This window comes from Brachyhypopomus gauderio, chromosome 7 (genome assembly GCF_052324685.1).
Source record: "Brachyhypopomus gauderio isolate BG-103 chromosome 7, BGAUD_0.2, whole genome shotgun sequence".
Classification (NCBI taxonomy): Eukaryota; Metazoa; Chordata; class Actinopteri; order Gymnotiformes; family Hypopomidae; genus Brachyhypopomus; species Brachyhypopomus gauderio.
The window spans coordinates 33,689,220-33,713,219 of record NC_135217.1 but is presented as its reverse complement, the minus strand read 5'-3'; the positions used below and the strand labels follow the sequence as shown (position 1 = coordinate 33,713,219).

The following is a 24,000-nucleotide window of genomic DNA, read 5'->3' as shown; positions in this document are numbered from 1 at the left end:
GTGAGATATTCAGGAGAAAAGAAACTGGAGAATGTGAGCAGGCGGAATAATAACAGAGCACATGAGGACAGGAAGCACTGGCAGCTGAGCTGTGTCGTGGCACCAACGAGGTGAGGAACATCAGAGGAACGTATGAGTAGAGAGAAAACAAGTAGAGCAGTGAAATGGAGGAATATGGTCACCTGCTTCCAAATGACCGTCTGCCACGCTCCGCTACGCAGGACTGGAGAGGAACAGAACCACGTCAGAGGAACGAAACACACTGAGCACACGATATAATACACACACGCGCACGCACGCACGCACACACACACACACACACACACGCACACGTGCACGCACACGCGCACGCACACACACACACGCGCACGCGCACACACACACGGTACTCAACCTGTTGTCTTCTTTTTGTTCACCGTGTTGTCAGCCTTGTGTCTTTTCTAAGGGTAATAAAAATGGGTGGTTATTTTATTATTGGTTATTTTAAGGCATCCTAAATACAGCAATTTCAGTTCACTCACACATCGAAACTTTACACTTTCCCGCTTGTTAATTAGCCGTGATTCAGGTGTGTTAGGGACATTAGAGCAGAGGTTCTCGAGGTCCATATGACGTGCCACCTCAATGCTCCACCAGAGGGCGCTCCTACTCACATAGTCCTCAATGATTTCCTTGATCCCAGCTACAGTCAGGATGAAGATGAGTGGCACCAGGGTGGTGTAGCGCCCCGTGGGTGAGACATCGGGGATTTGCTGCACACACGGACACACAACGCTTACACTGCAATTTGCTCTCACATCTCTCTCTTTAAATGCCCTCTAAAAAGCTCCTCGTATATAAAAAGCAAAAAGGGTCGATCAAAAGGCCAGAAATATGGCTTTCAACTAACTGGAGTGTGTTCAGGTTAATGCACCTCAGGTCTCAGAGGTTACTTTTTTGCCATAAAAGAACATCAGAATGGAGTCTTTCATCTGTGACTACTGAAATAGGTGTGTGTGATGACTCCACTCAGCCCACAGTTTAGTGATGGAATAGGCTTCACTTGTAGGAAAACAGAACCAACTGAAAGATTTGGAGAAAACCTTTTAGTGTCTCTGAATGGATGTCCCCAGTCCAATGAAAACCACACACACCTAAAGCTGGCCAAAACTTAGAAGTTTGTGACATGTGAGTATATATATATATATATATATATATATATATATATATATATATATATATATATATATATATATATATATATATAGCATATTTATGTGTGCAAATTATCAAAGGTGGTTTTATGTGTGTAATTGTGTGTATGTATATTTCTGTTTGTTTTGTGTGTGTGTGTGTGTGTGTGTGTGTGTGTGTGTGTGTGTGTCTGGGGGGGTGGGGGGGTTCTGTACCTGCATTAGGGCGATAAAGAGAAAGAAGGCGTTGGCGGCTCGCCGGATCTGCTCGTACAGAAAGCGTGGCAGGAAGGTGAGGATGCCGTATTTCGTGGTGCTACCAGAGGACGAGAAGATGTAAACATCAACCGCAACAGAGACACACCTCACTGTCCCACTGTCCCATATCGCAATCATGCTAAAACATACTAATAAAATCATACAAAAAAATAACTCATAAAGGTCTTTTTAAGCGTGTCTTTGAGCTGCAGTAGTAAACGTTTTAGATCAAACTTACAAATACATTTAGTAGTATGACATCATTAGCAAATGCTGATGCTGCTTCGACACTGAAACTAAGTTGGTTGTTAAGTCAATAAACCATAAAAGCACTCTTTCGGTTATTGGCGATTCCAAAAATAAAAAAGTCATTACAACCGCCCTTATTCTAGGCAACTTCAAAGCGGAGCAGATCTAAATATAGTCACTGGCGTGTCACTGTGAGCTCAGCTCAGGATCAATCCCACTTCGGCTTGCTCTTCCAAAAAAACCCTCTGCTTGTGGTTTGGGAGTGTCCGCCCACACAAAGCCCTGACACCATCACTCCGGCCATGGCTCCCAGGTTAGAGCAGGAGAACAGAAATACCAGCGTTGGTCCTTGGCAGCATCTTCCTGTCAGTCATTGGAGTCCACTGACCATCACTCAGTGGCCCTTTAAATAGCCACAGTAATTGTTTTACAGTTGTAAATAGCGGCTAGGACTGCCAGATATAACCCTGAGGTTTGAAGGTTGGTCTACCTTTCAGGGCTGTCTGTCAAGGAATCTAAAAAAGGGAAAGTGAGGGGCTGAACTCGCAAAGACAGGGGGGGAAAAGTCAGTTTCAATGGTACCTCGGAGCGTTCAGTATGCAAGTATACATGGGTTCCACCCCTGTGCAGGAGTGTGTGTTTGTCTCCTCTCTGTAAACCACACACAGTGTCTCTCTTGCTGCTAGCAAACACGCGTGGCAAGTTCAAAGCCTGACACAGACTTCAACCGACACAAAGACATCAGAAACCTGCCCAGGGGCTGACCTGGAAGTACACCAAGCTGGTTCTGATGTCAGACGGTACCTTACACACGATCTTCTGCAATCTCATGCACCCAAGATCGTACCACTTTTGTATTGTATTGATTAGGGGTTATTGCAAGATGTTGATCCGACATATCGATATGGATTGATTGATTGTTGCCTTATACTGGATGTATTGTGTGTTGCTCGGCAACACTGTGACTGACAGCCTAACAGGTCAGGCTAATGCAGTGAGAAACATAAACTAGGTTATGAATAAAACATAGAGGGGGAGGAGGAAAATACAGGAGGTGGACAGCGGTTTGAATAAACAAGTCTTTAATCTCCTAGGGATCGATTTCCACTCAGCTGGTGAGGACAGATAAGCAGGCCACGTCTGACGACAACAGAAGAGCGGGAAACCAGGCCATATACCGCGTGCTTGTGCGTGGAACCAGCCAATCGTGCGTGTACGTGAGACCAGCCAATCGTGCGTGTACGTGAGACCAGCCAATCGAGCGTGTACGTGAGACCAGCCAATCGTGCGTGTACGTGAGACCAGCCAATCGTGCGTGTGCGTGAGACCAGCCAATCGTGCGTGTGCGTGAGACCAGCCAATCGTGCGTGTGCAAGTGCAAGACGTTGCTCGACCCCGCCCTTATCTTGTTTCAAGAACCAAAATAGAGGCTTTCAGGGCAAAATCCATGTTGTGTTCTGTGTGTTGATGTACTCTTAGATAAAGGTTCGTGTGAACAGGTCGCTCAAAAACAGCTCATTCAGCGGTCCTCCAAAAGTTGAAATATTACCAGTTTGAACGCTTTTCCAGTAACCTGAAATAACTCAGTAGTATCCCACGACATTATCGGAACATCCTGCACTTCTTACGAGCGTTCAGTGCACCCGTGAATACGGAATTAACTCCCTTGAGTGAAATTCGCTTAAGCGATACAATCCTTTATTAACACAACGTAATTATATACCATTAACATACGAGTCGTAACTTGAGTGCCAAACGTGAACATGCCTCGATGTCCGGATGACTTGCCTATATTACATTATCTGTGAACGGTGTGACAAACAAAAATATTTACAAGACGATTTTGGGCTACTGAGACTTCTGTAATGAAAAAAAAAACAAAGTCCCGTACTTAATAAAACCCAAATAAGCACCGGCAACACCATTATCCGGATAGTTCATCAATGTAGGATGTATTTGGGCATGATCTCTGCGTCCTCTTTGATCAAAGGGGGAAGCAGTTCGGCCGGTTCAGGAAAGGTCCAGGTAATCTGAACCGCCTGCGACTACAAATAAAAAAGCGTTTTATTCCATTGGATTACCGTCAGCTATTTAGTTTTTTTCTGTCAAAGACAATGGAATTGATCTTACGTGAACTAATTATAGCACAAGTCTGTTAAACATTTACACAAACATGGGAGATAAATGGGAAATAAATAAAGAATGAATGAACATAAATACAGCGGGAAATAGTCTGCACGTCAAAATGATATTTTAAGCAGCAAAAGTAATCAGTTATTTAATTTTGTTCGCAATTATACTCCAGGGGGTGTGATAAGAAAAGTATTACATCAAGATAACAATGAAATTATGTCGCAAACACTATCAACTAGTCCAAATATCATTCTTTGTTTCTTAATGGCTTACCTGACATGATTATCACAGAACTTGGTATTTTGAGGCCGATTGAGCAACACCGTCCGCGCTGAGGCGTCTATGAGGTCCGCCTGCGATGTGGTTCCGGACATCTCATCATCTGCCTTGCGGTATCCGGCGGACGAACAAGCAGGTTCTGTGCGGTTCGGGTGATGAGAGAGAGGCGAGTCTGGGTGTCAGTGGGACACAGACATGCGCTTTACGGTCCACAGAGGTGTCCACCGACTCTACTATATGCTGATGCACGCAGTCGCTCGATACGACTCCCCTCCCCGAACCTCACATGGGCTCCAGCGCTCGCGCCCACGGGACCCCCCTGTGCACAATGTGCTGATGAGCGCGCGACGGCGCAACTAACAGCGCAGGCTTTACTGCAGCCTTTGCGGGAAATCCTCGGCGCTTGTTTATTTAGACGGTACGTGCAATCGCACATGTCCAGAAAACACCTGTATTCCGAGAGCGAAGGGCTTAGGTGGGTGTACAAAAGGCTGCGAACCGATGCTTTTGACCGGCCAAATGAACATTTTCCGCGCGTGATAAATAATAGATGAACAAGGACGAGTGTGCGAGTTTACCCAGCTGGCACGACGAACACAGGCGATGCTGATGGATCTGCTCCTCTTCCCCCCCCCAGGCCTCCCTAACACATGAGTATCCGACTCGTGTTTGCGACTGTAACCCAAAGCCTCCTGTCTTCGTGACATCGGTTCGGCTTTGGCAGTCTAATGATGTCTTTTTCAACGGTTCTTCTCGTTCTCCTCGGTGTTTTCACGCCCGACATGAGCCCTTTCCTCTCGTCCAGTCTTAACTACACTGTTCCCCGCAGAGGAAACGGGCTCCGCGTTTAAAGACACAGGCGCCTTTTGCTAGAAAGCGGCTCACGTGAAGATATTACTTTTACCAATAAGATTGTGTGTTTCAAAACATAAGAAATATATTCAAAATATGTCATTACTAATTATATATTTCCATGACAGGTTTTTAAATATAAGGTCTAAATGATACTTACACAATCGGCATTAACAAACAAAACTCAGTTCGGGGTCGCTAATTACACACCTTTGCTGAATGTCTACATATTACAATGTTAATCAGAGAGACATGCTACTCTTGCAGTTTGTAGCTGGCTATTTATAGACTCTGAACGATAAAACGAAACAGAACAACAGAACACTAGAACACCATACCGGATGACCCACGGACGTAGTTTTGGGGGGGGGGACGGGGGGGACATGTCCCCCCCACTTTTTCAAAAGCCGGTTTTGGTCCCCCCCAGTTTTTACAGTTAAAACCAAATATTTAAGTAGTGACAAAGTCATGTCCCCCCCACTTTTTAACGGTAAAAAAACCAATATCCAAATAGCGACAAATCTAGCACTAGGATCATGCAGCACCCCCCCCCCCCCCCGCTTAACAGTTCGCCACCCCAGGTTGTGTCCCCCCCACTTGTGAAATCAAAACTACGTCCATGGGATGACCCACTTATAATTTTCACAACTTCACCACAAGGAATACAGAGGACAGTCAGATGTACTGCTAACAATGCACTTAAACAATTATGATTGATGCATGTATTGTCCTTGGGGGGAAAAACAGCTGATTATCTAAAGCATCATTCATGCATGCAACCATATACGCCTGCTAGCTGAAACTTGCACTGCTATGGTTCCACAGTAAGTCATTCATAAAGACCCCCCCCCACATACACACACACACAAAGGCACACACAGACACACGCGCAGGGATGCATGCACGCACGCACGCGCGCACGCAGGCACACACACACATGCTCACACATACACACCCACTAATAACTCCATGGCCATCACTGTTGCTGAAAGCTGAATGCCATGCATGCACACAGCCAAATCCCCAATGTTAAACAGTCTCTCTGTGCTGAAGTGCACTTTGTAGGACTTTGCAGGGGTCAACACTCTGGGTTTCACTGTCCATCAGTGGCAATCATCAGCCATAAAAATTCATGCACAACTAAATTAGTTATATAGATTGCTATCAAATATTAGATAGCCGAGTGTAACCATAGTAGGCGTACCAAACCTACCATCTCCCATAACCCTGTTGTGTGGAGCAGTGCGGGTCAATGAGACGGGGCTCTGGAATTGCATTTTAAGGGTAACAACTCACAATTAGGTCTCAGTGTGATCTCAAAGGAACGACGGTACTCCACTTCCTCATAACACATAAAGTTAAAGCCCATCTCTCTGTGACGGACCATGACCAGCCCAATCACCTGTGTCAGGTGATTTCCTTGGACCACGCCGTGCAAGTCGTAAGGCAGAGTGTGGACTGTCTGATTTACGAGAGGACGGCGTGAACCTTCCGTGTCTCCGCTCGTGAGTTTGTCCAGGTCATTCCTCATTTTCTCACTCCCTCTTTCCCCACGTCCAGGTGATCAATAGTCATGGCTCCTACCAGTGACTAATCTGCACGGAGACAGATCGATGCGTGGATGACGAGGTTGAGTATCAGGAGTGAGTGCTTGATGACATCCAGGTGTGGGCTCAGCACCTTATCAATACCTTTCAGCTGCAGGGGGGCCTGACAGAGCACAACACAGCCCAGCAGGACACAGAGCAGCCTAAAGGCCACAGAAGGGCCTACGGGGCCTAGAGTGGCCTGCCGCTAACAATGATCAATAGCACTAACAATTATCAATAGCACTAACAATTATCAATAGCACTCGGGCTATGCAGACACAAACATGGCAGCCTCTATCGTTATATGGTTAGAGTAATTAACATGGCTGGCTGCTATCCAGTGCATTACACTTGCACTCATACAAGTGCACTTAAAGTCTAAAGTGACCCTAACACACTGACACCAATTTAATTATTTTATTTTATTGGTCACTTGATTAGCACAATGCTTAGAATTAGCATAATTTCTCCTAATTCCACCATCTCCTAATTCTGCCCAGAGTCTTTGAGGTCACCTCAATGGCAGCATGACTAGACAAAACATACATTACACACACAAGCAATGATTGAACCATTTCTGTTCAAATGATCATGCTTGTTGAAGAAAAAATAAAACATGAATTACAATAAAAGCATTGACAGCTATTACATAATGGGACTTGCTGATGACATGTTGAGAAGCCGTAAAACTACTTCATGTTTACTGTGTGAATTTACCCGTGACAACATCCTACTCACCAACTGATATATAAGGGTGTGGCCAAGATTCCCAGCATGCTTTGCGGCTGAACTATAAACAATAGAACCTACTTGTCTGCAATGCTGTAACACATCCATTTATATTCTTGATATCAAACCTAATCTGATAATGTAAGTCTCTCTGGATAGGAACACCTGCCAGGTGCTGTAAATATAAAGTATGTAGTCTGTAATATGTAGTATGTAGTATGTAGTCTTCAAGGACAGCACAGTGGCCGTTGAGCTAAACTTTCTATAAACAGAATCCTCATAGTACAATTTACCTCAATAATCAATTAATTTAATTGTATCAATTACATATAATATACTAGAAAACATGTCAGCTCTGAATGTAGGCACTGCGTTAAACTGCAGCAGATGTAGTAACCAAACTGTGGTAACATCCACATTTCCCCTCGGGAAACCAGAAACCAAAGATCAATCCCACAGTGTCCCTGACCACAGGGGAAACATGTGTAACAAACCCTCAGCTCGACCTCCACTGGTCAGCCACACCCCGTCTTCACCCCCGTCTTCACCCCCCCCCCCCCCCTCCAGGCTTAACTATCACCTCTGAAACGCCGGACGCACCTGTAAATAATGAATGGAGCTGTCCTGTTATTTATTCACACATAGTCTGGCTAACAGTGCTTCAGTTCGTCTTGAGTTGCACTGAATCTGTTTAACAGGCAATATCACTTGAGCACATTTGGCTGGCAGTGTGGTGCTGTGCATAGGTTTGCTGTTTACTGCCGTTCTCACATACACCACACTGCAGTGCTGGTGTTGGAACTAAAGCTTTGCCAACACAGCAGAGAATAAAAAGTCTCATTGAGGAAGGACGGGTCCAGCGTTGCCAGCGTGACAGCATCACGGAGTTCCATCGCCAAGCGCTGGCGCCGTAGCGACTCTCACAGGCAGGACTCCAGAGGGAAGGATGTGCAACTCACATCCTGATGATCTGTTCTGCTCCCCTTGCTGGACCCCCCCCCCCCACCCCCCCGGTCTGCTCCACGTCATGTTACCGCCCCTTTTCGAGGTGATCACCGCGTCTCCATCACCCGACAGATGGACCCATGCTGAACCGTGGGTCACGTTTCCCCCACATGGGCATGGGAGAAACAAAAGCCTTTTACGGACATAGGTAATCCTCTGCCTATCACCTCGACAGCTACTCACCTCTAATCCCGGCCCAGGATAATAATCTCGCGGACGTGGCACTGTAAGCCAGCCACGAGGGCAACCACGCACTCGGTACCAGTACACAAACTTCTGCTTAGCTAGTCCCTTTAGTGTAGCAGCAACACAGACAAACAAAAACAAGAATCCAAAGTGCGTGTTATTTTGCAAGCCGATGCATGCGTCTCACCAATCCCCACCTACATGCTTCACATTTCACCAGGAAACGCAAACGGAGCGGACAGATAGCGCGTGAGCTCGTGTGGCAGGTGCCAACCACAACTCATCCATGCAGTGCGGCGTAAGCACCATGTCGCTGCACGCCAAATTAGTGAAGGGAAGAAGCTTCATGCACCTGAGGCTCTGAGCAGAGAGGGCTGCAAGAGGGTGGGGCGTAGGGACTGTGGGGGTGGTGGAGGAGGTGTGTGGGGGGGGGGGTGTCAGTGGGGGAAGCAGTGTTTCCAGAGCACAAGGGTTAGAGGGGGTGGAGGGTGGGTGGATGGATGGGTGGGGACTCACTTTTCTCAAATCTGTCAGCCAGGTGGGTGCACATGGTGGGCTGCTCCTGCAGGCAGGCCGTGTCCTGGCTAAGAGGGGCCAACACTAACTGCTCTGGAGGGACCCGCGGGAGAGAACACACAACACAGCAAATCAGTAGAGCCGCCACACAAAGAACCAGGAAACGTTGCCAAGGGACTTCCACCGTGCGCCCCCTGACGGGAGACCCGGAGCTGCACCGGTGGTTTTGGCCGGGCCCTTTTCCGGCGCGTCTGAAGTCCGTTTATAAAGGCCTCGGCAATCGTAGCAGTTTCAGCTAGATAACGATTTCAGGAAGAACGTCCAACCATGCAGGACGGTGGTCAGCGTAGGCTGACATCACTTATGCAGCTGTTTGGGTAAGGAGACATGTAATCTTTTGGGTGTCAGCTTGACAACACAACTCAAACAAAGTGTCGAGATAAGGGACACCCGTTCACGCCTCCAGGCAGGAGACGCGCAGTCCTAAGCTGTTTCTAAGATTACACTTTTGCGAGTCTTTAACTTGGTGATATATAGCTTATTACAGCAAGACAATAAAAATAACATTCAGAAGCAATGCTACCATGCAACTAAGACGACTAGGAAGAGGTAGACGTCTTCTGAAAAGAAACCTCTGGGTGAGTTGAACCCAATTTGTCATAAAACTACTACGTAATATAATGTAAATTATATTTATAATAGGCTACATATATTAAATAGTTTGATTGAAACGTTAAATTGCAATTCATATTAGATTTATAGTATAGTAAGTATAATGATGCCTAGTACTTCGATTTTTTATGCGATGGCTTGACCTTCTCCTCAATTTATTGCGCGAATGAGAACTGCATTTTACTATATGTAGTAAATTCTGCCCTCGTGTGGTTTTATCGGGTAAGTGCAAAGAGATGGTCCGACTGCGGCCTAATTTTATTAAAGTGACAAACTGGATAGAACTACGACAAGGCATACGTGTTCACCTTAATAGCAACGTCTTTAATAAACTGTCTTTCTTTATCTCTAACACACACACACACACACACACACACACACACACACACACACACACGCACACACACACACACACACAGTCACTTACTGTAACTTGACCGACATTATTTCCTTGCTCAGTGCACTGGTTTTCCATGGTGGAGTTGGGTGATAGCGAGGGCTAACCGTCCCTCGTCCGTGGGGACATGACAGTTGGAGTGGATTCATTAAAATATTTCCCATGCACACTTTAGGTTGAGAATAAGAGTATATAGTGTAGCTTTATTATCAGCACTTTCCTTAAAAATTCGACGGCACTGCCAAACATTGCACAGTATTTAAGCAACAAGCCAATAAACACATTTGAAACAATTCGGAGGAAACCTGCTGGAGCAAAAATTAAATATACGTTCATAAAGGCTGAGTGAATATCACAGAGGAAATGTAACATTAACTATTGGCAACAAATATCCGCGGATAATATAATAATTGTACTGACAACAAGCCTCTTCTCTGTTTGTGGACAGTAGCCCTCGATACGGAGACCCACAATGCATGTAAGTCATCACTCAAAAGAACTTGTCGCCACACACACACACACACACACACACACATACACACACACACACACACACACACACACACACACACACACACACACACACACACACACACACACACACACACACCTAAAGCACGTTTACTATAGACATATCGAAGTTCAACAGTTATAAAAGAAGTGGAACTTTCTTTGGCACACTGCAGACAGCCAGTTTCTACCAACACGGCTGAAACACGCGCTCCTAAGATCAAGGTAAACATTGCAGAAATGCAGTTGTCTTCTAAATGCACGACGTGAGCTTTAATCACAACGGTACATCTCTGCACGATGGCACGCTGTAGTACCCTGTTAAAACTCGAAAGTAAAAAGATAAACACGTGCCCCGTATGGCGAAGTGAGGGGAATGAACCAGGGCTGTTGCGCGCGCCGCCGCTCGTGCGCTCTGTTATTACCCTATAGCTGTGACATCATGGTTCTCTCGTGACGTTTCTGTGGCGCATTTTCTGTTTTAAAGGCTCGAATGAAACATGAAACTGCCTCCGTTTTTATTTTTTATCATTCCACATACTGTGTTCTTTCAAACCTGTCTGGACTGTGTCTGCGAGACCTGCTCGTCCAGGCTGTCTGCGCGTAACCCCGACGGGTGAAGTAACGCTCCGGTAAACCGGGGCAGGCTCACGTGACGCGCAAACAAATCTGTCCTGCCCCAGGGGTGTTTGCTAGGCGATATCGACAAACAAGCTGTTTTTCTTGTTGTGGATATTAATATTAGATGCACCGAGTGCACGGACGCGGTCACTAGCGCATCACGACCGTAAGTTCACCCTAGCAACCCTCCGGTTTCCACGGGACCAAACATCCTCCAAATCACCGCATCCCGCTCGAGACGTCGCGTTTAACGCATCACGTTGTGCATGTCGAGCATAACTTGTGCTTGTCATTCCTGACTCTGATGAATAGGCCTTTTGTGTTCGGTCTTGGTGACCGGGCTGGGCCGCACCGAGCCAAGAGCTGCTCTCCCTTCCATCACAAACACCTCGTGCAATTTTAGCTAATTCAGAGCCCATCGCGACAGGACGTCCATCAATACGTACATGGTGCTATGTATCTTCGATAATTCATTCTAACGCTGAGTATTAATTAATTAATATAACGCTGAGTATTAATTTCCCCCAAGTCAGCAGACGCGCTCTGATCCCTAATAACACACTCACCTCCCTCGTTGTGAACCTTCTTCGATCGCCTGTTAAAATACATCCTTTACGCATGTGTGTGGGATCCCATCCACGAGGGCGCACGGATAGCATACTCGTGGATCAGAAACACAGTGGGTTCATGCGGCCCGGCCACCAACCTGCGATCTTTCGCAGACGGAGCATAGTCGATGTTGGGTCACCCTCAGTGGCGCGCACGGAAGCGGGAACGCGCTCCTGGCATGCACCCGATCCGGCGCAGCGCTTGTGTAAATCCCTTATAAATCCAGTCGCTCTGTGATTTTATTTAGCTTTGCCTACCACAACTGAACTGCTATAGAGTTGTGCATGTTCTCATGGATTTACACAAAATTAGCTGCATCTACCTAATTATATATATTAGCTGCATCTATCCAACTAATATTATATATATATATATATATATATATATATATATATATATATATATATATATATAAGCAAGAATGAGTACACCACAGTTATACAGGCATAACAAACCTTAAATTTAATCTCATTGTTAAGGAGCGGAGAAGAAAACCAATTAGCTCATTTTATTACATAGTAACATAATACATATTCTTAACTGTTTTAGCATCACATTAGAACATAATACATAGTCATATTTCATGATGTAATTTCTTATCTCATTAAATAGGAACTAAATAATTCATTCTGGACTTAATTGCCAAAGACCCCTCACACTTTCTGACAGACAATCCGATGAGTAACTCTTTTAAGGACCATTCCGTCATACTCTCATACCGATGTGTACGTGTACACACACGCGCAGGCACACACAGTTAAAATATAGGGATTTTCCACTGCAGCAGGAAGCAAAACATTAAAGAAACGTGTTGTGGTCTTTTTGTATGGTTTCCTTCATTAATGTCGAACTGTAGGTTAATGCTTAAAACGTGTAAGGTGAAACAACGAATAGTGTACCGATTCATCTCTTTACAAAGAAACGAGCTCCTTGGATTGGGTTTTTGCGATGTGCCTGTTGACCGAATGGTCTTAGTAGTGACCAGACAGTGAGGTGCAGGGCGTGAACTTTGCTCAAGTGCAGAGCAGGTTCTTTATGGATGAGGAAACTCTCACTGACCCCCTCAACCACCATCATCCTGCTTTTGAAAATCAAATGCTTTTCAAGCACTTCTGGAGAAGAATACTCGAGCTTCAACATCAAAGATTTCAATGAAGAACAAGTTTAGAGACAGCCGTCAGATTTTAAGATCAATGTGATGATCAGTGCTTGGCTCACGGCTTCGCCCGTCTCTGCTGAGCTACACGTCCCAGCAGTGATCACAGAAGGTCAAAACTCCGTTGGACCTGTTCTCATTGTAAACCATTATATCACTGCACTCACACTGGAAGAAATTAAGCAAAAGGGCAATCGCATAAAACAAAACAAAAACAGAGTGGAGCCTATTGTTACAAGGAGAGAAAGGACATGGAAGACAAATGTATAAGACTGAACAAACTACACAATAAAGACATCTAAAAAAGCACCTGATGTGTGGACCAGTGAGCATATGCATAATATTTAACCAGGAAAAGAAAGATGAAAACACAAGGCCCCTAACAAACAAATCCAATAGCAATTATACCAGTACCCTTCCAGTCCTCTTAAATGCTTTTTCGAGGTTTGGCCTGTGTGAGGCTGAAACACCATTACTCTACAGGATTCCTCGTTATAAGTGCTTCAGGAATAAGAACAGACAAACTGATTATCATTCATCATTAAAATATTGCAACCTATGTTGGGGTGGGGGGGGAGGTTTTTTTTTTTTTTACATATGCATGGAGAAAAAACAAAAATAAATAAAATGTAAAAAAATAAATTAAAAAAAATCAGGCATGCACTCATTGGGTCAGACGTTACAATAGAAAAGAAGCCGTTTGGCTGTGAACCACTTTTTTGCACCAGAAATGTGTATCACATTCAAACTGGAAAGTGTATTCAGTCCAGCATAAGCCCATTTCTTCATTATACGCATGTAGTGTTAAGTGGCCGACACTTTTTCCAATTCCTAACTTTTAAAACCACAAACTCACATAAAGATTGTAATGGCTAAAAACCTGACCAATTAGAGCAGTGATCCATCAAGTTACCCATCATACTCTAACTGAAAACGCACTACTAAAGGAGCGTTATCAATTGTTAAGAGCTTCAAAATGGAAGATTCTGCACCAAGAGCTTTAAAACAAAGGCTTCAGTTGCAAGCGCTTAAAACTAAAGCTGTTAAAACACAAATTTACAGAGCTTAAGTAGCTTTCTACACTGTGTTTCAGCATCAAACCCCAAAAATCACAGGCAATCATATATTTACATGTCCTCAGAGTTTTGAGGTCAATCTGTAAAATGCATTTTGTGAAATCAAAATGAAGGTGAGTCTGATTAGCTGTTGCTAACACTGATTCGTCACAGTTAATGTCTGTTAATGTGACCCGAAAGCGTGATAGAGAGGTCACAGAGACTACGCAGAAAAGAAAAAAAAAAAAACCCAGAAAAACAAACCAAAAAAGTCTAAAAAAATAAAGCTTTGTTAATGATCTGTGTTTGTTTCTCTCTCTTGGTTTTACGTTCAGCTGAATACAGTGGGTCTCAATGAATGCAAACATTGAAGCGCTATGTACAGGTGCCACCGGGTTGGGCGGTTACAGTCGGTCAGTGGGGCGGGCGGGAGCGTGGGGTCCTGCCGTCAGTCCTGGTGGCCCGAGAGGACGGGCTGCCTACAGATGGGGCAGGTATTGTTCTCCGAGAGCCAGCGGTCGATGCAGTGGATGTGGAACTCGTGTGTGCAGGGCAGACTGCGCAGCTTGTTGCCCTGGGCGTACTCGTTGATGCAGACGCTGCAGGCACGCCCCTGCTCGCCCTCCAGGCTGGCCTGGCCGTAGGTGCGCGTGGCCAGATTGTCGATCTGCTCTTTGGTGAGGCCGCGCGGGTGTTCGTCGTCCTCCTCGTCGTTCAGCAGGAAGAAGTGTGCGAGGCGCAAGATGGGCAGCGTGCCGTTCTCCACCAGGTTGTTGGTGTCTCGGCCGCCGGGCCGGCCGTCCAGGCCGTTGGCGCCGACCCGCGGCTGGCCCGCCTCGCCCGCCACCGCCGCCGCGCTCTCTCGCCTGGACTCCGCCCCCGTGTGGCCGGCCCCGCCTTCGCCTACCTGAGCTCTGAGCCCGGTGGGCTGGCCGGGCGCGGAAGCCTCGGAGTCCGCCTCCGTCTCCATGAGGGAGCTGAGCTCCCCGAAGCCGGTCATGATCTGACGGAGGATGGAGCGCAGGGCGGTGGAGCTGGGCTCGCCCAGACCCGTCTCGGAGATGCGACGCAGGGGGATGCGGATGGTGCTGACGTAGGTACGGATGCCGGCTCGCTCCGAGCGGGAAATGGTGCGACGGAAGCCGCCGCTGTCGCTCTCAAACGTGACGGTGTTCTCGGCGGCCCGGGCCCGGGAGCGGGTGCGGCTGGCGATGCTGTCTCGGTCTCGGTTCTCCCCCGGGCGAATGCGCCGCACCTGCAGGTCGAGCATGATGGTGGGATGGCGTCGTACGCCTCCACCCGCTCCTGACGTAGGCGTCTCCGCCTCCTCCACGCCCACCTCTGCGACGGGTTGTGCCGCAGACACGGTCTCTACGCCCGACTCCACGGCAGCCACCGTGCTCCCGCCGGACTCCGGCACTGACGCACCGGTGGTAGGGGAGGGGCTAACGTTGGGGGCGGGGTTTCTGTCCAGAGGGGAGCGGCTACGTCTCGAGGACCTAGATAAAGCTCCGGTTCCTGCCACCCGGCGCACACGGCCGCGTGAACGAGTCCTACTTGCGTGTGCCTCACGGCCAGCTGCTGCCCCATGCAGGGCAGGCTGAGACACGGAGTCCGGACAGTCCAAGCCTTCGCTAGCATCCTGCCCCTCCCCATTACTGACCGAAGGGGGAGGGGCCTGTGTTTGAACCAGCACATTACCACTATCCTGCCCTTGGCTTACAGAAGTGGGCGGGACCTGCAGAGGAGGAGGCGGAGGAGGAGGAGGAGGGGGAGGAGCTAGTTGAGGGAGAGCAAGGTTCCTCCGCAATGCTGTATACGGAGCCTGTGAGATTAGGGGCGGGGTTATGGGAGGAGTGGTGCTACTGCGTGTGCGTCGGGCCTGAGCCCTCCTCCCCAGGGTGGGCCGGACAGTGGGGTAAGGTGCAGCGTGCTGGGTGGAGTACGACGCGGGCCGCGGAGGTGGACGCATGCCCGCAGAAGACCTGAGGGGGGTGGGGGCGGGGGCGGGGGGTTCGGCGGGGTCGGCCGCGTCGCTGTGCTCGCCCGGCTCGGGCTGCTCGTGGTTGATGTTGATCTCCAGGCTGAAGCGGAACTCGCCGCTGTTGGGGTTGGTGCGGCTCACCGCGCGCCACGTCTGGTTGCCGCTCTGCCCGCTGCGGGTGGCGTTGCCCGTGCGCCTGAACGTGTTCAGCCACTCCAGCAGCGAGTCTCCATTGGTGCTCTCCGCACCCGGCTCGGCCGCACCTACAAAACAAACGGCGAGATACGACGACACACACAACGCTGTCACCCAAAAATGGCACTTCGCCCCAAACAGAAGTAAAGTCCGCACGGTCAGCGGGAGGATCCATCAGCCATGTCTGCACTGGATCCATGTCAAATGTTGACTTAACCAGATTTAAACACATCATTACTGCTCAAGTAATCAAATCAACATTCAGAAGAACTTTCCCAAGAACTCTATTTCACTACAAAAATCATCAGGCCTCAAGAAACTTTCATGAATCTTGTCCCATCATAGTTCCACTGTTCAAACAGAATTTGCCCCATCTGCCTCTCTGAGCTCTGGAACTCACCACTGTTGCCCTCCTGTCCTGCTTCAGTGCCCCCACTGTTCTGTGGGCGTGGCTCGGGGCAGGGCTGGGTGGACATTCGCTCCTTCACTCCGTCCAGACGCTGCCTGAGCTCCTCCGCTGTGACTTCACCTACACGCAGGGGAAGATGGAAGGATGAAGTGTCCCTACGCAACATCAACTTATTGGGTGATCGTGAATGCAGAACACAGTTTTCACTCATTCTATATCCTACTAAGCAAACTCAATCCTGTAGCTCGCTAAGGCAATGCCACTTATGTCAGCATTTACATTCATTGCTGAATCAGGATCTTAAGACCAGCATACCTATATATACAAACAAACAAGAATGAATCTGAATGGCTCCTCACTCCCTATGTAGTGTACGTATGGCTTGTAAGAACGGCTTTTATGCCCTACTTAGTGCTCTGCTTCTCAAACAAGGAACCATTTGGAACGCAGCCTGCATGTCATGATGGGAGCTCAACCAAGGGCCTTCGCAGAAGACCGCAGCCTCGTGTCCGTGAATGAAATTACCAGGTGTGCCCAAAAGGTTGCTGTCCCTCATCAGCCGGTACTCCTCCTCACTCAGCTCGTTGATGAAGTGATAGTACGCCTCCTCCCGCCGAAGACGCTCCGCCTGACGGCGACGCTCATCCCGTCCGCCGGGAGGGTCCATCACCTTGGAAACCGCTGTTCGTGAAAATGGATGTGCCACAGACAGGAGGGGCACAATGTTAGCACTGTGGGCTCGGTGCACCTACCTGCACCCGGGGTGGAACCGAGATGTTTATGAACAGGAGGGCCATTTTAGAGGTGCAAAGGAGGAGGGTTTGCTCCCCGAGCACAAAGATTTATTTGAGCTCATGTCAAACGGTCACTACATCTCAATCGAATTGATCACAGAAAAAAAACTATCCATTCATCCTTTCAGATCACTTAAAAAAACGTTTAAATAAATATAACAAAGAAGAAATATGAAAATTAGATGTTGATCCTACAAGTGCACTAGGGTCTCACCGTGTGGGCCTGGGGGAAAGCTCGACCCTGGTGATGAGACAGCATGATGCACCGTCAAACACACTTAACCCAGGACTGTAAATCTCCTTAATACTGCAACTCTGCTACTGTCTTTATACAATCGTCCCTGGAAAGGTGCACTGTCAAAATGTACAACAAAACATGGCAATCCATATGGACTCGCGCAAAACTAGCATGGCTGAATAGCTTAATTAGCACCGACACTGACACAGTCTCGCCAGCAGTGACAGAGAAGCGACATCAAACCATTTTCGGTGCCACCCGTGTGTAAATCACAACGTTGTCCACGCACAACACACCAAACATCAGGCCACGGCCAAGACCAGAGAACTGACGGCGTCAGCCCAGCCACCAATCACCGAGCCCGCAGCGATAACGGACGCGTCGGCTGTCCAATCAGCGCCGTCCGGAGGAGGGACGCGACGAAGAAAAGTCGGGCACCATGTAAGCTAGCATCGCACCCGAGACACAATGAAGGAGGGCTGTCTCTCTCCTCAAACGCTGTTAAAATACCGTTTTAGGCGCAGCAACAAAATGTCGCCGCACTATCGCTGGCGAAGCACAGACAGCGCGAGGGAGCGAGCTGTCATTTGATGTGCGCAGCGCGTTTGTCGCTGTCGATGGATAGCCGAGAAGCTAACCCGCTGGCTAACGATAAAGGTTTTGACAATTTGTGTAGCCAAATATATGAAAAATGGACATCGGGAGATAAACGCAACAAAATATATTAACAACATTGAGGTTGTTTTTTAGTGAGAACGAGTTGGGATGACAAAGCCAAAAAGGGGTATTTAGGTACCTGAAACAGCAGCTATAATATGGACGAGTCCTCCTTCCTCTCCGCTCTGATTACTGTAGCTAAGATGGGACCAGCGGCGCCACACTCACACACGTCCGACCAGCTGCCGTCCACCGAAAACACGTTCCGCCTCATGCGTTCCTCCACGCGTTCGCCTTGCATCATTCCGAATAGATACACCCAGCATTTGTATGTAAAATTGTAATAACATGAAAAAAAATCCCAATTTTAGCTTTATTTCGAATAACTCTTCACATACATATCCCTATATTTTTCAAAAAGCATGTTAATTAATTTGAAGTTAAGATAAATCTCTAATTCTTTTCTGGAAATATTAAGAAAACAATTCTTTAACTTAGATGTTTGCAGTGAACCACTCGTAGTTGCGTGTATGTTGAAAGGCAGACAAAGACCACTTATATTATGGCGATAGTAAAGATTCTTTGACATTATGCTTAATGTGACCTCAAAAGCAACATTAACTATATAAAGGGATGTGAAAATTTTTGTCAAAGTTCGTGAACGGCATTTTATTTTATTTTAGTTTTTGCGTATAAATACTTGCTTTATTAATAGCTAAAATCCACGTGGTGCGCCACAAAGCCCCATCATCCTCGCAGTTCTTTTCATCTCGGGGAGTTTAACGACACTTTGCGACACTTTGCGACAGTGCCGTACGTGGACGCGTAGCTCTCCCGAGCGAGACACCGGCTGAGAAGCGCAGTCGAACAATAATAATAATAATAAAAAATAACAATAATAACAACAATAATAATAATCACGGACATTTGGATCAGTAGAAGAACAACAACGTGTCAGTGGCGCAGACCAAAACACGTTTATCCCCCCCACATACGGACTGTTGGATGTAAATGTGGAGTTTGAAGCTGAGCGGACAGCGAGGCGAGGGAAGGCAGCGGATCTAAGCGGGGCTCGGAGCGGTGAGGGGGGAGACGCGGCCCGGTCCAGTCCAGCACCGGCCCGGTTCACCACGGCGGACACCATGGACTACGACTTCAAAGTGAAGCTGACCGGGGAGAGGGAGCGGGTGGAGGACCTGTTCGAGTACGAGGGGTGTAAGGTCGGCCGAGGGACGTACGGGCATGTGTACAAGGCGAAGAGAAAAGACGGGTGAGTCCGGGCGGGTCGAGGCCTCCTGGCCCCGTTGGGTTTATTTGAACGTGTGAAATATCCTGATATATATATTCAGTTTTTAAACAACTCCTCGGTTGTGGTGTGCGTCTCTGCACCAAACGCGGGTTTGCAGTGCGCAGTTGGCTGTTTGACTGAGATGTGTGTGTAGTCAGTGGTGTGTGTAGTCAGTAGTGTGTAGTCGGAGGTGTGTGTAGTGAGTGGTGTGTGTAGTCAGTAGTGTGTAGTCGGAGGTGTGAGTGGTGTGTGTAGTCAGTAGTGTGTAGTCGGAGGTGTGAGTGGTGTGTGTAGTCGGTGGTGTGTGTAGTCAGTAGTGTGTAGTCGGAGGTGTGTGTAGTGAGTGGTGTGTGTAGTCGGTGGTGTGTGGAGGCCAGCAGGGCAACTGGGGTGGTGCAGCTCCTCTTACACCTTCATCAGCCCCACAGGTGCATCGTCTGCATGTGTGCATCCTCGAGGAATAAAGGCCAACCGGAGCATACATCTGTAACTACAACACGATTCATTGTTGTATCTTGTGCTTCAAAGGGCAATGCATGTAACGGTTCACATGTTGTTGATGTTGTTATTGTTGTTGATGGGTTTTTGTTGTTGTTAAGAAACTAGCTACAAGCACTCCCCCGATTAAAGGCTCTCTTCTTTAGTTTGGGATTTCCAAACACCGACTCTGTAGTCTTGCATTTAACGCCTCGCCCTGATATACATATTGTGTCTCAAGGGAACCTGTCCCCGCATACAGACAGCGAGGTTCATTATTAGAGGTTTGTAGTACTTATACTAGAGTAATAGAGTCATCACGGGCACTTTTGGGAGTTTGGGAGGTTGCATTAATGATAACAATCATGTCCTGCACATTCACTACAGCTAAAACCTGGAAATATGTACATATCATGAGGATTTAGGTCAATCAGTACAACAGTTTAAATAAAACCTACACAGTGATTTATAATTTTAATACAAATTATGAGTATCAATACCTATACCACTGTTATTTTCACTAAAGATACCCCTATGTAAACCATGCACTCATAAGGGGAAATAAGGCATTCTGTGGTTTGTAACACAAATACACAACAGGGTAATGGTTGTACTGCTATAGAAAAAAAGGTTATGTCAGGTAGACTAAATTAGTTCCTCTTAACTATACAGGCCTAATAAATTAAGTTTAAATAGTGCAACAACCTATAAAATATCCTAACCTACCATGTTGTCATTGTTTCAGTAAGTACTGACTGTGTGTTAGACAGAGAACATGGCATAAAGATGGCGAGATCCCTGCTCATCTCTGTTCAGCTTGCACACAGACCCAAGTTGAACAAATTGGTGTGCAATGTAGACATAAACTGATTAAAAGAGAAAATGGAAAGTTAATTTATTCAGAGGTAAAGAGTTTAGGTTAAGTCATATTGTGTAAAATAACAAACTTAAAAAAAAAGTTTTTTTTGTGAGAAGAAGTGTTTAGTGTTTAGTTCCTTTCCATGGAGTTGCAAAAAGGAGATTAGGCCAATACCACAAAGATGATGACTAATGATGTTAAAGATTGTGCAGTTGTGGGCTGGTTTTACAAGTATGGCTCTAAACTTTATTTTCTTAATAAGATAAAGTTACTTAAAGCAAAATTCAAAATGGTTTTATTGTTTACCTAATCATTTGATATTTATTGCAACTTTGAAGTTGCCATTTAGAGTACACACAAGGTCAGAACATCTCACGACTGATTAAAGTATATATTATAAAGCAGACAAAAAGAAAGACCAGCTCATTTCTACCGTTAATGTGGAACGGTCCGTACGAAAAGAGACGACCCCTAACACTGCTGGTGCTCGTGATGACCCCTAATGCGTGCTGATTGGTTCTGCTGAAAGGGAAACCGTTCTCATGCTGCTTGTGTGCTGTGCTTTATTCTTAAAGAGCATCACTGTTTTGTGTGTCTGTTTGTGATTTGTAGTGCGTCAGTTTTACTGTCCTGCAGTCATGAGAACCTGGAGAGATCAGTACAGTAAACTAGCAGTTAAGACTTCACCATGAACAGGGGTTGTTCTCATCAAGCACACTCGGTGTGCGTCTGTTTTATTGTGTAGTTTATTTCTCCATGGGCTGAGGCTTAACTAAAATAGAAACAGCACTGTCTACATAATAGGGTCACAAGTCAACGCTTATAATGCTGCTTTTAATTCAACTTTCCTATTTGTGTTTTTTTAATACACACACTGAGTCTGTTAACTTATTCAGAAGTAGTCAGATTGTTGGGAGTGTTTTCTCAAACACAGGCTTTAATTGGCTACCAATCTTCGGTAGAGTCTTGCTCCCCGTACTGGGTGGAGCACGTATTAATCCTAATTGTGCATCTATCACATGAGGAGATTTGGTGCTCAGCTTGGCAGCTTTGTGATCCACCGGGCTGTCCAAACCGGGGCGATTAAAGTCCAGACAGCCTGGCGGATGTGGCCTTGTTAAGCGTTTTAAGTGTTTAAAGGTGTTGTTTGGTCCACCTCTGGAGCGGTTTGGGACTGGTTTATAGCTCATTTGTTGTGCTGCTTGGATAGGACTTCAGTAGGCAGCAGGTTTACAGGCCTGCGTGGGCCCCGTGAGGCTCAGCTCGTCGCTGGGTGTGAGCGTCACCGTGAGCCTTGGAACGTTTCAGTCTAGAGGATTCGTCTTTAGAGGTTTCACCTCCTGGAGATGTGAGAGGAGAATTCTGGACATTTTGCAGCCCGTTTCATTTCATTAGTCCTGCGTGAAGACAGCAGCTTCTGGTAGTTGTGAGTTTATTAGATTTTGACTGAAAAGGGCAAAGAAAACGTGCTCACCAGAAGAAAATACTTTTGTAAAGGACTTGGGCAAAATATAAAAAAATAAAACAACAATCTCAAATCGATCATAAATTGATGTCCATGTTAAATATGTTAAGTATATGTGAGGCTGTCAGCATGCAGTTTATTGAAGCTGAAGGTGAAGTCCCTGCTCTTAGAAAACATGCTCACTTAAACCGGTACAACTTGCAAAGATGTTGCCACAGTGTATGACACGAGTTTTCTCCCTGCCATTTCTGTTGATTCTGTTGATCACAGGTACATTTCTATGAAGAAGCTGTCAGATTGCCGTTGCTCTGTATCACAAATGGCATCTGCCCATGTTTTAGGAGAAATTCACCATGGTTGTGTTTTAAAGGCGACTTTGGAACTTGTAGTGCAGTGAGACGTAACAGTGGATTTGTCTCCATTCACAGGAAGGATGATAAAGACTACGCTCTGAAACAGATCGAGGGTACAGGCATCTCCATGTCGGCCTGCAGGGAAATAGCTGTAAGTTGGGATTCTGTGTAGAACATGGGTGTCCATGTCCGTTTCTGGAGGTCTGTTGCCATGCAGGTTTTAGCTCTAGCCCTAATCTAGCACACCAGATCTAGTTAATCGAGGCTTTTAGTTACTCGAGCCGGGTGTGTTGGATTCGGGTTGGATCTAAACTCGCTAAGGTGGCAGATCTCTAGTTCTGGCCAAAAGTCTTCAGAGAGGTCTTAATTTTAGAGCTTTCAATATGTATTCATGTACATTACATAAATAATATAATCTCTAGTATTTTGTGATTTACAATGTCATCATATTCTTTAATATAGACAAATTTTATTGTGATGTAATACCCTATTTAGTACTAAATGTTATGTACTTATGTAAATGTTTTTATTATGTATGTGTGACGGTTGTCTTCCAAAACACTTATTATGGTCACTTCTATATTCCTCTACCTTTTATTAGTGGGGTGGGGTGGGTTTTCCAAAAAGTATAATCATATACACACACAAAGATCTATAAACTACCACATTGGATTGAAGGTGTGCGCGTGTGTGCGCGTGTGTGCGCGTGTGTGCGCGTGTGTGCGCGTGTGTGTGCGTGCGTGTGCGTGCGTGTGTGTGCGTGTGTGCGTGTGTGTGTGCGTGTGTGCGTGTGTGTGTGTGTGTGTGTGTGTGTGTGCGCGTGCGTGCGTGTGTGTGTGTGTGTGTGTGCGCGTGTGCGCGTGTGTGCGCGTGTGCGCGCGTGCGCGTGCGTGCGTGTGTGTGTGTGCGCGTGCGTGCGTGCGTGTGTGTGTGTGTGTGTGTGTGTGTGTGTGTGTGTGTTGGCTTTCTCTGCAGCTGCTCCGAGAGCTGAAGCACCCCAACGTGATCTCGCTGCAGAAGGTTTTCCTGTCACATGCAGACCGTAAAGTGTGGCTTCTCTTTGATTACGCCGAGCACGACCTCTGGGTAACTGGCACTCACAGACACGCATCACGCACACTCTTGTGTACACGTGTTTCCAGGCTCAAACCTCCTGTGTGTGTCTCCGCAGCACATCATTAAGTTTCACAGAGCCTCCAAGGCCAATAAGAAACCTCTACAGCTTCCCCGCGGGATGGTGAAGTCTCTCCTCTACCAGATCCTGGATGGCATCCACTATCTGCACGCCAACTG

The 24,000-nt window shown here is 46.8% G+C and overlaps 3 protein-coding genes across 9 annotated transcripts in view; 1 reads left to right on the top strand and 2 right to left on the bottom strand.

Moving 5' to 3' along the window:
* The window catches only part of atp8a2 (ATPase phospholipid transporting 8A2), a 37,858-nt gene extending 25,923 nt beyond the window's left edge, over positions 1 to 11,935 (bottom strand). Inside the window, exons 1-7 of one of the 7 annotated variants that reach the window (XM_077013476.1) lie at positions 11,735 to 11,935; positions 8,969 to 9,061; positions 4,086 to 4,230; positions 1,389 to 1,488; positions 654 to 752; positions 395 to 440; positions 183 to 223 (exon numbers count right to left, since the gene is read on the bottom strand). In XM_077013476.1, the coding sequence (XP_076869591.1) occupies positions 183 to 223; positions 395 to 440; positions 654 to 752; positions 1,389 to 1,488; positions 4,086 to 4,230; positions 8,969 to 9,061; positions 11,735 to 11,777 (567 nt within the window). In that variant the 5' untranslated portion in view covers positions 11,778 to 11,935. Of the gene's footprint in view, positions 1 to 182; positions 224 to 394; positions 441 to 653; positions 753 to 1,388; positions 1,489 to 4,085; positions 4,264 to 4,669; positions 4,926 to 5,103; positions 5,244 to 8,968; positions 9,062 to 11,734 lie in introns of those variants that run through there. The other 6 variants (XM_077013477.1, XM_077013478.1, XM_077013481.1 and 3 more) reach the window with 6 other exon arrangements.
* Positions 11,936 to 13,493: 1,558 nt separating this feature from the next.
* Positions 13,494 to 18,542, bottom strand: rnf6 (ring finger protein (C3H2C3 type) 6). The gene is made up of 4 exons (XM_077013474.1): positions 18,405 to 18,542; positions 17,102 to 17,257; positions 16,568 to 16,696; positions 13,494 to 16,235 (listed from the first exon to the last, which is right to left on the bottom strand). The coding sequence occupies exons 2-4, from the start codon at positions 17,241 to 17,243 to the stop codon at positions 14,437 to 14,439; spliced, it is 2,070 nt and encodes a 689-aa protein (XP_076869589.1). The 5' UTR covers positions 17,244 to 17,257; positions 18,405 to 18,542; the 3' UTR covers positions 13,494 to 14,436.
* Positions 18,543 to 19,049: 507 nt separating this feature from the next.
* The window catches only part of cdk8 (cyclin dependent kinase 8), an 8,727-nt gene continuing 3,776 nt past the window's right edge, over positions 19,050 to 24,000 (top strand). The window contains exons 1-4 of the mRNA XM_077013475.1: positions 19,050 to 19,535; positions 22,783 to 22,858; positions 23,683 to 23,793; positions 23,879 to 24,000. The exon at positions 23,879 to 24,000 is cut by the window's right edge and continues 19 nt beyond it. Coding sequence (XP_076869590.1) covers positions 19,408 to 19,535; positions 22,783 to 22,858; positions 23,683 to 23,793; positions 23,879 to 24,000 — 437 coding nt within the window. The 5' untranslated portion in view covers positions 19,050 to 19,407. The remainder of the gene's footprint in view (positions 19,536 to 22,782; positions 22,859 to 23,682; positions 23,794 to 23,878) is intronic.